Below are 17534 nucleotides of genomic sequence, written 5' to 3'. Positions count from 1 at the left end.
GAGAAAGTAGGAATATGAAAGGGGCCAGAAGATGGTGCATTTCGGAATGAACTAGGAAAGGGGGCTTAAAGCTACCAAAGCAATGGCTGGGGCCTCCCCCTGCCCACCCCACCTACAATTGTATCCATCTAGCTCTGACCAAAGAGGAATCTGAGCTACCCTCATCCAGCCAGATCAATGTACTAACATTAATGGTATAGCTCCTCCCCTATTTATGTCCAGCAATAACTTAGAACTGGGCATTTAACTCAGAGGTGAAGTGTCTTCTAATGTTTTAAATCTTAAATTTGAAATGAAACTTATTCGTGTTTTGGCAGTCCACCTCATCGAACCTCTTTATAAGTGAGGAGGAAAGCCTTTCTCACATGATTCAGATTCACCTATGTGCTGCTGTGAGCTGTCACAATGCATGTTGGTTGATGGAAGCAGGTCCCTGCTTGTCATCACTAAGAATGGTTACCCAGCAAGCCTTGCTCTATCTCCAGGGCACTGCCTGGGGACTTGGCTTCCAAAGGAAAGGTATCTAGCAGTGACATCAGTATGCCATACAAAAGGAAACCCTGATCTACCCAGGCTGGTATTGGTACACAGGTGATGTCAAGAAGTACCGTATTTCACCCCAAAGCAGAGTGTTCACCATTGTGTAAGCACACTTCAGTTTGATTATGAACAGCCTCCCCAAAGGGACTTACTTGGGGAACATGGACCCTTATTTCCCTGTGCAAATTCCCCGGCATTAAATACGCCTCTCCTTTGCTAGCAGCCAGGGTTCTGCTCCATCCGTAGGGTACTAAGTCAGGGGTAACACGACGATCAAATTGTCATAATCATGTATGAACGAGCCAGTTGAGAAGAGAAAAGCTGTCGGATTCCCACAGTGAGGGGCAAGACGTGCCATGGCAGGTCCCAAAGAGCAATTACAACACCAACAACAATCACAATAGCTAGAGCATCCTAAGCCTTATGCGTGCATTAGCTCGTTTAGCCTTCACGACAACGCTGTAAAATAGAGTAACAGCCCCATTCACAGATGAAGAATCTGAGGCACAGAGATTAAGTGACTTGCCCAAGGGCTCATAGAAAGGGTCTGCACCACATCAATCATTTTACAGACAAGTAAGCTGAGGCTCAAAGAACACAAGTCTTGGCATCCCAAGTGTGTTCTTTCTGTCCCATCATGGGGCCATACTTGAGGCCATTTGCAAACCACATGTTCCCAGCCGTAGAGGCAGGTATTCTTTGAGCAGCATGAGAAGGCAGCAGCTAGCAATGAAAGGTGATGCAGAGCTGACGACTAAAGAGTGATGTCCTGTTTCCACGGGAGCCGTGCCTGCTGCTTTCTGAGGAAGTCACAAAGTTGAGGACAATGCTCCTTCCAGGTCCTGACAACTGTGATTGTTACGAGGTGTTCTTTCCAGATAATTGGCCAAAGAGCAAAAGTTTTGAAGAAGTGGGTATGTCTCCCATTAGACAAACTTATAGAAGGGTAAACTCCCATTCTTTGCTTCTCCCGAAGTGAATACTGAGTCCTCATTTGGGGTCTCAAAAATATGTAAACACGAATAAGTCTGAAAGGACCGAAACACAAGGAGAGTATCCTCCATTCTGCTTCAACACTGGTTTAAGGTGAACAAATGCGACACCTGCAGAGACAACCCCTATTCCTGATCCTACTTTATAATGATGCTTCTTCCGGAATGAGAGGAAATCATGCAGTGACCACTGTTGACAGAACCAACACCATCTATCAACTGGGTTTCTCCAGGATTTTCCCCTGAGGAAAGCAAGTAGATTTGGTGGAGGTTTTTTATTTTTAACTGTAAATTGCCCTGTGTCATGCTTCTGCAGTAGCATGCTATTAACCGAAACATTTGATTATCCACAATACCTCATGCTATCACTTCAGAGAGTTTATAATTAGTGCTTTTCATTTGAGGGACCAAAAGCTTTGTTATGGAAGTTTTCTGTTACTAGAACAATATACCTTTAAATGCTAGGTAGGTTTTATGGATAAGAAAACTAAAAGCTCATTTACACAGAAGGCGAGTGACCTGTGTAATGACACAGACCCTGTTGGTGGCAAAATTAAACAGGCCATTCCTCCGTTACTGCAAGGCAGGAAAAGGAGGTGGAGAAGGTCTAGGTTTTCCACGATGATTTTTCTCCTCCTGAATTGACAGCTTCACCTGGCACCTGAGCTAGACTCCTTTTCTGACTCCCCTTCCCTATATCCAAAGGGAAGTACCAACCACTGTTGTCTTCAACCTGTCCTTACCCACAACACACTGCGATTAGCCAGCATGACATACACAACCCAGGTTTGTCAGCAGCACCAGTTGTGCTGGTCCAGCTCTGTGCGACGCTCAGCTCCTGCCCAGCTGCTGCCCAGTGGCTCCTTGGTTTCTGAATCCCTGCTTGTGACTCTACCGTGACAAATTCTGCTGCTCCATGACTAGACCCCAGTTAAACTGCCAGGTGTACTCTGTCCTGCCCTGCCACTTCCCACAAAAGGTAGGAAGGGGAAGGGGAGAACCACACAAGACTCTGAGCCAAAAATTAACCCCAAATGTCTTCATCTTGTCGCAAGATTGGTCATCTGTCATCTGCTGATAGCCATCAGCTTCTAAGATAGAATTCACATTCCATTCAATTCATCTATTTAAAGTACACAATTCAATAGATTTTAGTATGTTCAATTCAGAGAGTTGTGCAATCATCATCAAAATCAATTTTAGAACAGTTTTCATCACACTCCTAAAAAACCCGTAGTCTAGCAGTCACTCTGCTCCCCATGCCTCCCCCTAGCCCTAATGAACCACTACTCTACTTTCTGTCTCTCCCAATTAGCTTTTCATTCACTTGTCTACTTCATTGGACAAGTAGATCGAGCGTGGGCTCCTCTTTTTGGCTTTTACAGCTCTCCATAAAGTGACTTCTTGTTTCAATTGATGCAGTCTTCCCTCTTTCCTGGACTTTCCCCCCTCTACTTTTAATGCACGCTCCCTACCTTTAGTCTCCTCACCAGATCCCAAACACCCCATCCTCATTGTACAGTAAAGGGTTAACTCAGTGGACTTGGGTTCCCCAAACCCTGAACATTCCCGAGAAAGAACTGGCTCTTGCTAGGCTTCTAGGAGATACCTGCTAAGCCCTTGGAATATTCTGTCTAATAAGACGGTTGTTGAGGCCCTGAGCCATGCTGTGTTAGTTCAGCCTCTGGAGTGGTGGTGGTGCTGGAGACTGAGCAGCCAAGGTCAGTCATATGGGTGTTCCATGCTTACATGACTGACCCCCAGTAAAATCCCTGGATACCGAGGCTCAGGAGAGCATCCCTGGTGGCAACACTTCATACATGTTGTTAGATAGCACTGCTGGGAGAAGGAAGCATGGCCCAGGAAGTCCACGGGAGAGGACAAGTAGGAGCTCATGCCGGGCTTCTCCTGGACTCTTTCCTAGGCATCTTTTTCCTTTGCTCATCGTTCTCCCTATCCCTTCACTGTAATACATTATAACCTTGAGCATAACAGGTTTCCTGAGTTGTCTGAGTCCTTCTAGTGAATCATCAAACCCAAGGGTGGTCTTAGGGACCCCATACACACTCATTTTCACTCATATACCTCTAATTGTATTGTCTCCCGTACACTGTCAGTGCAAATCCCCTTCAGTTTGCAAGGCCCAGCAAGTCCCACCTTTTTTAGGACAGACAGCACAGTGGGTAAGGTGTAGACTCTGGACCAACTGGACCAGAATCACAGCTCAGCTCTTACTAGGTGTGTGATTTTGGGTAAAGTGTTTACCCTTAGGCCTCAGTGGCCCTGCCTGTGAAATCGGGATAACAATACATATTTCATAGGGCTAGCATGAGGTATAAATAGATTCGTATTGTGTAAGGCACAAGAACAATGTCTGGCACATAGAAAAGGCCATTGTTAGTTATGGTTTTCATGAGCTTTTCTATCCACTCCACTCACAAGGCTCCCTCTTCCACGAATCCACTCTGACCCATGCTGACGTGCAATCACGTGCACTTGGTCCTGTGTCTCCAGCCAGCCCACGAAGTCCTCCAGGAGGATCATGTAATCTACCAATACTATCCCCTAGAAGTTCCTACTGATACATTTGCTCATGTATAAGGAAGCTACCTCTACTACAAAGTCTAAGAAAATCGGATTCTTCACTTAAACATTTCATCTTTGTCAGCTAGTCATATTTGTCTATGGAGAAAAAAATAACCTTCTCCTTTTATATACATGTATGCACAGAATTTGAGATCCCAGCAACTATACATATCTAGGCTAGCCTTTTCAACTAAAATTGCCTAACTAACTATAATGGCTCCTCTATTCTAATTTATCATCAAATTATACATTGAATTAGGCTTGCTAATTGTTAATCACCAGTCTGAATTAGTTATTAATGAGTAATGTCACTAATTACAGGGCCACCTAACACAGAGCAGGCAGGCACCACTGGCACCTCACAGAAGATGCCTGACTCAGCTTTCAGCCAGTGCCTGGAAAGCAGTGTGTTGTTAAGTGTCCCATCTCTGATGACACCACAGACCCTTACCTCCCCTGGTAAAAGTCAAAGGATTTTACAGCTGGAAAGGACCATAAAGATGAGTGATTCCCAAGCTATGAGCTGTGGGTCTCTGAAGGCTCCTGATCTAAATCAGGTTCCCATGAATTCATGGTGAATGCAACCAAAGTGACTTCAGGTCCTTCATTCTTACCTTTGCTACTGTTTTTCACACATACATACATAATGTTGGGAATAATAAAATTTCAGTTTGACAACTGAATTCATAGTAATGTTTGTCAAGAAATGCTCATGGGAAATTTATTGAATTTATGTTTCTCAGACCTCATAACAGCATCAACTAGTTTTTGTGTTCTTGGCTATCTCACCCAGTCCCTTCCCTGTGGGCAATTATTCCAGACCTCTATCACTTTTCCGTAGCCCCCTATCCAAGGCCTAACTCTTACTCTTAGCAGTGATTTTCTCCTAATTCACAAGGAAAATGTGAATCATAAAGCATGAGCTCTCTCGTAAACCACTCCTCCCTCTTCTGGACCCTTTTTTCTGATCAGCCCCTCCTTCTATGGCTTCACACTTTCCCTCTCTCCATGCTTTGTGCCTTCAGCTATATGTGCTGTGTTAAAGCAGGACTTTTCATGTTCTCATCTGGGCTGAGGATGTTCAGACAATAGGTACTATATTCAAAGATATCATGCAAAGAGTTCACAGCAGATAACCAAACAACAGTTAGCTGACTAATGAGGATGAGTGAGTGAAGTCTGGAATGGCAATGTGTCAGGAGTTTCCCTGGAGAGAGCTCTACCCTGAATCCCCTCCCCAAGGGGAGAAGCTGCGGGTACTACCATCTGATGCAAAGCCCTGTGTTCAGTGCTCCTGGCAGTGGAGAGACATCCTCTTTGGTGCCAAGTCATCTCAGCAAATGAAAAGTGGCCTGTAGAGCAGACGGAGCCCTGTGTGGGAAGTCACCTCTTTCTGCCCATGCAGGACAAAGGGGTGTGAATTTTGCAAACCAGATGTGAAACCCAGAAGGAATGCTGACCTGTGGCCACTTTAAAAGTAATCACTATGAACTCTCACTCATAAAGAAGGAATGAAGTACTGACATGTGCTACATGTATGAACATGGAGAAACCTCATAAACTTTATGCAAAGTAAAAGAAGCAAGGCACAAAAAACTACATATTGTATGATTCCACTTACATGAATTGTCCAGAAGAGGCAAATCCATAGACAGAAAGCAGACTGGTAGCTGCCAGGGGTTGCAGGGAGGGAGGAGTAGGGAATGACTACTTAATGGATAAGGGGTCTCTGGGGTGATGGAAAATTCTGGAACTAGATATTGGTGATAGTTGTACAACACTGTGAATATACTTAATGCCACTGAATTCTACACTTTCAAATGGTTAAAATGGTAAAATTTATGTTATGTGTATTTTACTATAATTAAAAAATATCATAAAACAAAACAAAAAGGGGGATGGCCAAGATGGTGGCTTACAAGATATGGAAAAAAATCTAAGTATCTGTCAATGGACGAGTGGAAAACAAAATGTGATACATATACAAAATGGAATACTATTCAGCCTTTAAAAAGAAGAAAATCCTGCCTTTTGTGATAACATAGATAAGACCTGGGGCACATTATGCTGAGTGAAATGAGACAGACACAGAAAGATAAGTACTGCATGATCTCACATATGTGTGGAAATAAAAAAGTTCAACTCATAGAAATAGAGACCAGAATGGTGGTTGCCAGGGACCTGTGGGGGAAGGGGCGATGCTGGTCAAAGGGTACAGACTGCAAGTTGTAAAGTGAGCACGTTCTGGAGACCTAAAATACAGCATGGTGACTATAGCTAGTAATAATATACTTTATACCTGAAATTTGCTAAAATAGTAGATCTTAAGTGTTCTCACCACTTAAAAAAAAAGAGGTAACTATGTGAGGTAATGGATATGCTAATTAGGATTGTGGTAATCATTTCACAGTGTATATGTATACTAAAATATCATGCTGTACACCTTACATATATACAACATTTATTTGTCAATCACACTTCCATAAAGCTGGGGCAAAATAAATGTTTTAAATACAAGTATAAATTAATTACCAAAAAAAGGCAGTGGCTTGTCAGAGTATGCGGTCCTAGCAGCAAAAGGGTGCACATGCACAGGCAGAGGTAGAGGGAGGCCTGGGAGAGGCCACTGAGGGAGGGACCCTGATGGCATGAGAAGGCAGCATGGGGGTTTCAGTTCCCCAAGCCCACACTGAGCCATCAGAAGGACCTTCCATGTACCCAGGAAAGAACCAGGTTTGCCCACCTGTTGCCCTAGAGAGCACGAAACCATCATAGGACAGTGTCAATCAAACAAGAACCCTCCTACCCTCCTTTTCCCCCCACCCCCTGCTTGATCCCGGGTGGGGTCAGATACTGTACCTTCTGAGGGAAAGATGAGTGAGGGAGAGAAGTAGTAAGGGCTCTAGCCCCTCTTCCACTGAAAGGGTCAGCAGGCCACAGGTGAGGGAGAGGAGGACAATGTCCATAACAGATTGAGGCTGGCTTGTGACTTAAAGTGACTCTAGGACTTTCAAGAGTAATAAGAAATACCATGGGATCTCTGGAGTTTTCAAGGAACAAAAGAAAGACGCATTGCACTAAACAAGTTAAATGCAACAGGAGGAAACCAAAGCAACTGGGTTTTATAAACATAAACCATGAGTTGCATTTGTTCATTGTGCTAGAGGTACTTACTCAGTGTCTTCCATTCTAAAAACATGTCACTCAGTCTTGTACACTTCTCCACAGTTTCTGCCCCCTCCCTCTCCAAGTCTTCCCCAAATATCTCAGAAGTATAATCACTTCCCTCACTTCTTCATGTCCCATTCATGTCTCTAACCACTGCCATCTATCTAGCTGCAGGCTCACTCATACCTTGTTAAAATGGTTTCACTAAGGTTATGATGAGCTAATCCCTTAAACCACAGAGGGCTTTTGGTCTTCCTGTTATTGAATCTTTATGACACCACTGCTCTTGTCAGTCTCCTTCATGAAGGCTCCCTTCATCCCACAAATATTGGGGTTTTCTTTCTCCTTCTCCAATGTACCTCTGGGAAATCTTGCCCTCTTTCTAATGGTTCACTAGCCTTGACCTCTCTTCAGAGTTTCAGATGTCGTTCATCTATTCATTCATTCAATAAATATTTTCAGCATGCCTACCAAGTGCTAGGTACTCAATAGGCACTGGGGATACACCTGAAATAGCAATAGTCATGGCTTCCTAAAGCATATAGACTAGTGGGCAATAAAAATGGTAAAGAAAGGCTCTCTAACTATAAGTGTCAAGTAGACATACCTAGCAGTTGTTCTGAATGTAAGTCCTATGGAACACTAGGAGGCTGATTTCAAGATACCCATAAACATCCATGTTCAGGGGTGATATGATCTCTGGCTTTCAAAAGATATTCACAGAGGTCCTAGACTCAAAAACAGTTTAAACTCAACTGGTCTGATAATAGGTTGTTGATATGACAATGGAGATGATGCCACTTTGGAGAAAAATCAGGGCTTAAGATATACATTTGAAAACATTCTTTGCAGAGAGGTGAGAGCTGGGTCAATGCTCCTCAAATTATTTTACTGAAGAATCTCAGAGGCAGGCTGAGGGTTGTAACACACAGTGGAGGCAGGAGGGGGATCTCGCATGGCTTAACTCAAGCTCCAGGAAGTCCAGCCAAGTTTCTTCTATGTCTTTGAGTCACACATTCCCCAAATCCCTCAGCCACCCAATAATGCCACATAGCACAGGGACCTATAGCTCCCAGTGTGAGAAACATGGAGAAAGGCTGCCCTGGAAATGCCAGAGGTCCCCAAGGAAGCATGTGTATAGCACAGACAAAATTTTGGGAGCCCAGGTTGTCAAATCCAGTCTAGAAACATGTTGTTTAGCTCTCATAGTTTTCAAGAAGAGGGATTTACTGCCAACATTTAGAATTCAAGAGATTTTATGAAATTATCTGGATTTGTCTTTTCTTAAAAGTCTGAGAACCTGACAATGCTGCTCCTGTGTCCCCAGCACCATCATGGGACTGGCAGCAGCTACCTCCTTGGGAGCATGTGTTATTCAGTCCACATCCTCAACCCTTACACTTGGCCCTGCCCTCTTTAATGGCACCTGTCCATTCTCTACACCTGAAACTCTGGTGTAGACAAAGAAGAGCACAAAACAAACAGAAAACCTTGGGAAATAGCTGTTTACCAGGCAGAACATACATAGGAAGAAAGAGGGAAAGAAGTAAAACACAAAGGATGTAAATTCCTTTAATGCAAAACCTGCTATGTTATGTTGCCTACCAAGAAGACTCTGTATCTAAAGATTAGTCCAATCTAATTCCATTTGGATTGTGAAAAGGTCTTGTCATCCCATCCTTTACCAGAATAAAACATTTGCTATTAAAATGTTGAGATCAAAGAGGAGTGGATAAACCACAATGTCTTAACTTTTAAGAATCATGTTGTGGAAAATATCGCATGTTCTGGTCAAGATGGTGGAGTAGGTAAAGGGTGTGCTCAGCTTCTCTCACAACCACATCAAAATTTCAAGTAAGTTATAAAATAACCATCATTGAGAATCGCCTGAAATCTTGCTGAACTGAAGCCCTAAGGACATGCAGAAGAAGCCACCTTGAGACTGGTAGGAGGGACAAAGGCATGGAATGGGCTGGTCCCATACCTGCATGTGACCATTAAAAACTGGGAGGGATTTTTTAGCTGTAGACATCCCCCTCAAGAAGCAAGGGATCCCAGTGCCACACCAGGCTCCCCAACACAGAGTTCCAGTGCCAAGGAGAGAAGTCCCCATACTTTCTGGTTGTGAAAACTAGTGGAGATTATGGCTGAGTGAGACAAAGAACAGCTGGAGTCCCAGGCGCTCGTCTTAAAGGGACCATGCACAGACTTACTCATTGATGGAATCACAGGCTCTGAGCTCCAGCACTGGGGCAGCAGCTAGAGAGGCACCAAAGACATATGGGGGGGGGAGGTGGGGAACTGAGTTGTCTGGCTTCAAGATGAGGGCTAGAGGGGTGGCTTTCTCCCAGATGGAGGAGCTGGTGAAGCCATTGTTTTTGTTGAGGCCTCCCCAATCACGGCACACAGACACAGGCAGGCGCCAACTGTGAGTCTCCATCAAGCTAGCTGACACCATTTGTTTGCCATGCCTGATGATTCTGAGACCCCATCCCATCTAACTTTTGGGCACACCCAATCCGCTTCCAGTGGCATTTTCATACAAACTGCCTGCCTTGGTTCATGCTGCAGACTCTCCTAGGGTCTCTTGGTGGTTCGCAGAACCCAGGCAAGAAGCGTCTGGCTTCAGTGTGTCCCATACCTCTGGCTGAGCAGCCCCAAGACTGGCACTAGAAGCAGCTAGCCTTGGTTGGCAGCTTGGCTTCTCAAGGCACTTCCAATCATGTCATGGGTGGTAGTCATCTGTGGATTGCTTTGTGGCTCATGCCAGGTAGCTCTGGGATGGTCGGACCCTCCAAGGAAACTCCGGGTCAGGAATACCCAGTGACCAGCTGCAGACCCAGCTGGAGCATCACCTGGCCACCTCCAAGGATGACACACCCAAAGGGAAAACTGGGCAGGCACCAGAGCCTTACTAAAGCCAATCCTGGGTCAGCCCCTGCACAACAGCTCCTCCACTGTAGTCACAGCCAGTCTTCACAACCAGTCAGCTCAAAGGTCAATACCTCCATTGATGTACAAAAAGCAACCAAGGCTCAACTACAAGAGGAGGGCACACACAATCCACAAAAGGGACACATCTGGAGTGCATGGCTCAGGTGACCATGGTGACTGTGCTACTGGGCTCCATAGCACACCTACCACTCTACCAAGACAGGGAGACATAGCAGCCCTACATAATACAAAAACAAACAAGCAAACAAACAAACAAAAACACAGAAAAGCAGTCAAAATGGGGAGACAAAGAAATATGTCTCAAATAAAAGACAGAACAAAGCTCCAGAAAAAGAACTAAACAAAATGGATACAAGCAATCTACCAGGTGCAGAGTTCAAAACACTGATTTTAGGGATGTTCAATGATCTCAGGGAGAACTTTAATAAAGAGATAGGAAACATAAAAGTGGGGACAGAAAACATAAAAAAGAACCAATCAGATAAACAATATACAATAACTGAAATGGAGAATACATATAGAGGATCAACAGTAGATTAGATGAAACAGAGGATCAAATCAGTGATTTAGAACATCAGGTAGCATAAAACACCCAATCAGAACAGCAAAAAGAAAAAAGAATCCAAAAAAGTGGGGATAATTTAAGGGACCTTTAGGACAACATCAAATGTAACAATATTTGCTTCATAGGGGTACCAGAAAGAGAAGAGAGACAACAAAAAATTGCAAACCTATTTGAAGAAATAATGATGAGAAACTTCCCTAACTTGGCAAAGGAAATACACATACAAGCCCAGAAAGCTCAGAGTCCCAAAAAAGATAAACCCAAAGAAGCCCACACCAAGACACATCATAATTAAAATGCCAAAGGTTAAAGACAAAGAGAAAATCTTAAAAGCAGCAAGAGAAAAGCAGTTAGTTACATACAAGGGAGTTCCCATAAGCTCCCATTGGCTTCCAAATCAGCTAATTTCTCAACAGAAACTTTGCAGGCCAGAAGGGACTGGCAGGAAATATTCAAAGTAACAAAAAGCAAAGACCTATAACCAAGATTATTCTACCCAGCAAAGCTATCATTTAGAATTGAAGGACAGATAAAGAGCTTCCCAGACAAGAAAATGCTAAAGGAGTTCATCACCACCAAACCAGTATTACAAGGAAAATTAGAGGGACTTGTTTCAGATGCAAATATGCAGACATATAATAAAATGGCAATAACTACATACCTATCAACAGTTACTTTCAATTTAAATGGATTAAATGCTCCAATCAAAAGACATAGTGTGGCTGAAAGGATAAGAAAATAAGACCTATACATATGCTGCCTACAAGAGACTCACTTCAGATTGAAAGACGCACAGTGACTGAAAGCAAAGGGATGGAAAAAGATATTTCATGAAAATGGAAATAAACAAAAAGCTGGGATAGCAACACTTATATTAGACATTATTTGTAAAACAAAGGCTATATATAAGAAGAGACAAAGAAGGACCCAGTAATCCCAATTCAGGGATTTATCCAAAGAAGCCCAAAATGCTATTCGAGGGTATGCGCTCATTCATATTTTCACTGCAGCATTATTTACAATTGCCATGATGTGGAGGCAGCCTGGGTGTCCCTGGATGGATGAATGGATAAAGAGGAGGTGGTACATATGCACAGTAGAATATTACTCAGCTACAAAAAGAATGAAATCTTGCCATCTGCAACAACATGGATGGTCTAGAGGGTATTGTGCTGAGTGTTGTAAGTCAGACAGCGAAAGGCAAATGGTATATGATTTTACTTATAAGTGGAATCTAAAGAACAAAATAAACAAACAAATGAAACAGAAACAAACTCATAGATACAGAGAACATTTTGATGGTTGCCAGATGGGAGGGAGTTGAGGGTGGGTGAAAAAAGTAAGGGATTAAGAAATACATATTTGTTGTTACATAGTAGTCATGGAGAGGTAGGGTATCGCATAAGGAATATAGTCAATAATATAATAATTATGTATAGTGTCAGATAGGTACTAGATTTATCGGGGTGATAGATGGGAGGGCATTGGGGACAAGGTGCAAAAGGTGAAGCAATTTAGAAATACAAATTGGTAGTTACAAAATAGTCATGGGGATGTAAAGTAAAGCATAGGAAATATAATAAAAAATATGGTAATAACTATGTATAGTGCCAGGTGAGTACTAGTCAGGGGGATCACTTCGTTAATTATATTAATGTCTAACCACTATCATGTGCATCTGAAATTAATATAAACTAATATTGAATGTTAATTCTAATTGAAAAATTAAAAGAGGGGGAAGATAAAGGGGAATATGAGGTTCAAATTTCCGGATATAAAACAAATAAGTCTTGAGGTATAATATACAGCATAGGAAATATATTCAATAATATCATGATAGCGTGGTACAATGTCAGATGGTTGCTGGACTTATCATGATGATCACTTCTTTAACATAGGGAATATAATCAATAATATGGTAATAATTATGTAAACTGCCAGGTGGGTACTGTTGAATAACTACGGAGTACTCCTGAAACTAATATAATATTGTATATTAGCAATGTTTTAATAAAAATCTTTTTAAAAAAGAATCATATTGTATCTGCTTAATAACATCAGAAGAGCCATAAAAATTCCTTCTTACAATTAAATATCTCCATCAAACTATTAACAAATTAAGCATGTTATAAGGTATGATACATTAAAAAGAGATCATTAGTATGTGATTCTATTTTGTACATCAGAAATGCATGTAAATTAATAACTCACGATCACGATTACTTCCTTGAGTCTTTTAAAAATGCATATTAATCATTTGTTAATGTTGCCATAACTCATAAAATACAAGCTAAATTTTTGCTTTACTGCCTTACAGATATAGGGGTAGCCATGTTTTCTGGGCATCCCAAAGCACTGCACTGTATCCACTTATTCCCCCTGTTGTTAACACCACTGTCACACCCTCATTCCCTTATTTAATATCACGACTGGAGGTCAGCCTTCCTGTATGTCAGGGACGAAGCATCATTTGGCCAAAAATATGAAGCTCACTGTTTGTCAGTCCATCATTTGAACTTCAAAGTCTTAGGGCCAATGGGGTCTTTAAGCACTCCCCATTAAATTTTTTAATGATGATAAAATACATAAAACATAAAATTTAGTATTTTAACCATTTTTGTGTACAGTTCAGTAGTGTTAATTAAGTGCACTCATGTTATTGTGTAACCAATTTCCGAACTCTTTTCATCTTACAAAACTGACACTCTATACCCTTTAAAAAACAGCTCTCATTCCGCCCTCTCCCCAGCTCCTGGCAACCACCATTTTACTTTCTGTCTCTATGAATTTGGCTATTCTGTGTACCTCATATGAGTGAAATTGTATAGAATTTGTCTTCTGGTGACTGGCTTATTTCACTTAGCATACTGTTACCAAGGTTTATCCATATTGTAGCATGTGTCAGAATTCCCTTCCTTTTTAAAGGCTGAATAATATTCCATTGTACGTATATAGCGCATTATGTGTATCCATTTATCTGCTGATGGACTTGGGTGACTTCCACCTTTGACTATTGTGAATAGTACTGCTATAAACACAGGTATACAAATATCTCTTTGAAACCCTGCTTTTCAAGTCTTTTGGGTGTATACCCAGAAGTACAATTTCTAGGTCTAGGTAGTTCTATTTTTAATTTTTTGAGGAACTGTCATACTGTTTTCCACAGTGGCTGTACCTTTATACATTCCCACCAATAGTGCACAATTGTTCCAGTTTCCACATCCTTGCCAACACTTGTTATTTTCTCTTTTTGTTTTTTGTTTCTAGTAGCCATGCTAATGGGTATGAAATGGTATCTCACTCATTAAATATTAAATATCCTGAAGGTTATGCTTTGGTTCTCAGATAACACCTTAGTGATGAGTCTATGTTACTACTTGCGGAAAGCCAAGAGCATGGCCCTGTAGCTTGCACAAAGATGCCAAAGTCTACTTTGGGATGGGAACTGAGCCGTGAGGCATCTCTGGCTAGGGAACTTATGGCCCCCCCCAAATCACCTTCCTTGTTGCACAGGTTTGCCCATAGGCAGCTCTCCTCTAATGGAATTCTTCAGCTTTCAATTTGAGCAGGAACATAAGAGCACATGGGGTAAAGGGGTCTATACATCTCACAATCTTACTCTTATTTATTAAAACTTTGTAAACTGAGAAAGAACTTCATGGCTACCTGTAAAATGTTCTTACTCCTAGTCTACTAGGCCTTCTCACTATCCCCCTTTACACCAACAAGTACTGCCCTAGGACTAGGGCAAAGTAAAAATGACTCTCCCACCTCTTCTCACTTAAGACAGAACCATGAAGATCTTAAGAGTTAGTTTGGCCCTCAACTAAAACTCACAGAAAATATTTAACTATAATTCGAGTATTGTCTTAGTTAAAAATCAGAGCATTTGTGGTGAGCTGAACAATGCCCTACCCCCGCAAAAAAAGTCACCTATGAATCCTGTCATCACAAGGGCCCTTATATAAGGCAGGTGAGAATGAAGAAGGCCATATAACGAAGGCAGCAGGGAGAAAGGGGCGTGATGCAGCCATGAGCTAAGGAAAAGCAGGAAAGGCAGGAAATGAATTCTCCCCTGGAGCCTCCAGAAGGACGCAGCTCCACAGACATCTGGAGTGTAGCTCTGTAAGCCTCATTTTGGATTTCCTACCTTTAGAATGTAGGTGAATAAATGTATGTGCTTTCTGCCACAAAGTTTGTGGCAATTCATTACAACAGCCACGGGAAGCAGACATGGCATCAAAATCAACGTATTTCAACACCCTTTCTATATGAGCTTCCCAGCAGGTATGCCATGATGGACTACCTCCTTGTCTCCAGGGGAAGCTAGGAGGACCCAGGGCAAGTCTTACAGAGCTGCCCAAGGCCCTCAGTTACCCAGGTTCCAGACAAGTATTTTCCTTTTCTATGTGTTCCTGTATCATGAGAAAGAGTGGGAAGCAGCATGATAATAAAGGTTGCAAGTATGAAGGAACCCCAGGAATTAATATGTTTCAAACCTCGTACTTAAAAGCTCTTGAACACAGTTCATCAGGTATGAAGAAAAATCAAAAGACGTGAGCCTTCCTATCAATTCCAATCTTTCAGTGTTGCTGTTTGATAAGCTGCCCTCGAACAGTTTGGCTAAAGGAGCAAAATGCAGTCTCCTCCCTCAGCAAGAAGACTGTGAGGGTAGGCACCCCAGATTCCTAAAGCAGCCATTTACACACAGCTGCTCCAGGAGTCTCTCCTAGCCTCCCTCGCTCGGCTCCCCTATTCTCAGGGATCTGGGGACTCATGGCCACCAGAGCTTGATTGCCACAGACCTTATGGGGAGAGAAGGGTCTCCGGCGTCCCACCAGTCCTTAGGGGGGCTGATGTACATGCACCACAGCTCCCAGCTGTACCCGTGGGCTGAGTTCTCGTACCGCTGCACCTCAAAAGTGTCCTGTTTGATGTTGTCAATAGACGGGAGGATCACTCGCTTCCGGTTCTCCTGGATTCGGGATAGAACGGGCTCGGCCCTGAAATACAGAGAAGTAGAAATAAAATCTCTCTCCAGAGGGAGCCCACCACTCAATAGGCACACCCCCCAAGACCACAGGGAATGACCAGAAGCAACACAGTTGAAGCTTGGACTTGGGGCAGACTGGAACTCAGATGGGAACTGAGGCTCCTGAGTGGCCTTTCCCCAGTGGGTCATGCAATGTTCAGTGAGTGCTGTGCACTGCAGCTCAGGCCCTCAACCATGTGGCATCACCACAGTCCAAGTAGGATCACTACAGACCATGTGGATCACCACAGACCATGTGGGATCACCATAGACCACGTGGGATCACCACAGTCCAGGTGAGATCAGCATAGACCATGTGGGATCACTGCAGACCATGTGGGATCACCATAGACCACGTGGGATCACCATGGACCACGTGGGATCACCATAGACCATGTGGGATCACCACAGACCATGCAAGATCACCACAGACCACATGGGGTTCACCACAGACCATGTGGGATCATTACAGACCATGTGGGATCATTACAGACCATGTGGGATCATTACAGACCATGTGGGATCACCACAGACCACATGAAATCACCACGTACTGATGCCTGCAGGAGAGGCCTGGAGCAAGAATTCAGAACAACAGAGCCTCTGCCCCAGAAAGTGCTGGGCCTGTCTTTCATACCGACAGTGAAGGCTAAAGCAAGGCAGTCCTGACTACACGATTTGCATTACACTACAGTTTTATACAGTATTTTCAGTTTCCCCTCAGGGCACTGGCAGATGCCTCTTGTATTTTCCCTCTCCCAAAGTAGGTCACTTCTGCCCTTAATAGCTGGGTTTTAATAAGCATTTCACTGGCTTCTTTGTGTGTGACTATTTCAGTTGTTTTAATTGATTATTTAATTGATTTCTTCAAAGCGATCTAATTGAATTGGTTAGCAACGGCAGGCGGGACGAATTAAATGCAAACACAGGCAGAATCCTGCCTCCTGGCTAGCCTGCCTCTCAGGGCTGCAGGAGACGACAGGCAGGGAGCTGGCTCTGGACTTCTGAGGTGTAGCTGTGCTGGCTTCGGGAAAAGCAGGTGTTCAGACACCCTGCCACTGTGTGTCTCAGCGGCAGGTGTAGGAAGGGCTCATTCCTCATATCCTGGAAGGAGAAGGTAGCTCTCACAAGCCAGGCCATTAATCTCCTGCTTAGCATAGAGCACAGGCTTTGGAAAAGTCAAGTGAAAACCTTATTCCTCTGCATTATTTGGGAGAATAATGAGAACCCTCGGCCTACATCCCATCTCTTTTCATTTGTAGCTACTGGATTACCTGTGGGCTCATCTCATCTTTCTATTTAAAACGAGCAAGAAAATATGTGCTGGGCCATTTACCACCTTCAACACTTTTGCACAAGTCATCTAGGCTGAAGCCAAATGGGATGGACATTCTGCGGCTTCTAGACATGCTGTAGCACTCCACCCCCTCCAAGTCTTCACTCACTCTGCTGTCCTCCAGGAATGCCTTTTTGCTGCTGGCAGGAAGTCTGACCGGCTATGGAGTCTTATTAGATCTCATGCCACCTCTTTCAAGAAGCCTTCCTTAATTTCCCCCCGTAGGAATGCTCTCTCCATCCTCTCGACTCTTAGACCATCTTCTCCACCTCATTCAAGTCACACTGACTACATGCTGCCTTAGCTAATCCTTGATCACAGATTTTTCCTAATGAGCTAATAATACCTGGTATTTATTGA

At 43.2% G+C, this 17534-nt stretch overlaps 1 protein-coding gene across 2 annotated transcripts in view; it reads right to left on the bottom strand.

Moving 5' to 3' along the window:
* Window positions 1-17534, bottom strand: part of GALNT17 (polypeptide N-acetylgalactosaminyltransferase 17) — a 513668-nt gene that overhangs the window by 224903 nt on the left and 271231 nt on the right. For both annotated transcript variants that reach the window (XM_019715773.3, XM_088796796.1), the window contains one exon: window positions 15612-15809. In XM_019715773.3, coding sequence (XP_019571332.2) covers window positions 15612-15809 — 198 coding nt within the window. The remainder of the gene's footprint in view (window positions 1-15611; window positions 15810-17534) is intronic.

This window comes from Rhinolophus sinicus, chromosome 3 (assembly GCF_057876585.1).
Source record: "Rhinolophus sinicus isolate RSI-liver-muscle chromosome 3, RSI-T2T, whole genome shotgun sequence".
Taxonomy (NCBI): Eukaryota; Metazoa; Chordata; class Mammalia; order Chiroptera; family Rhinolophidae; genus Rhinolophus; species Rhinolophus sinicus.
This window is presented reverse-complemented; position numbering and strand designations above follow the sequence as displayed.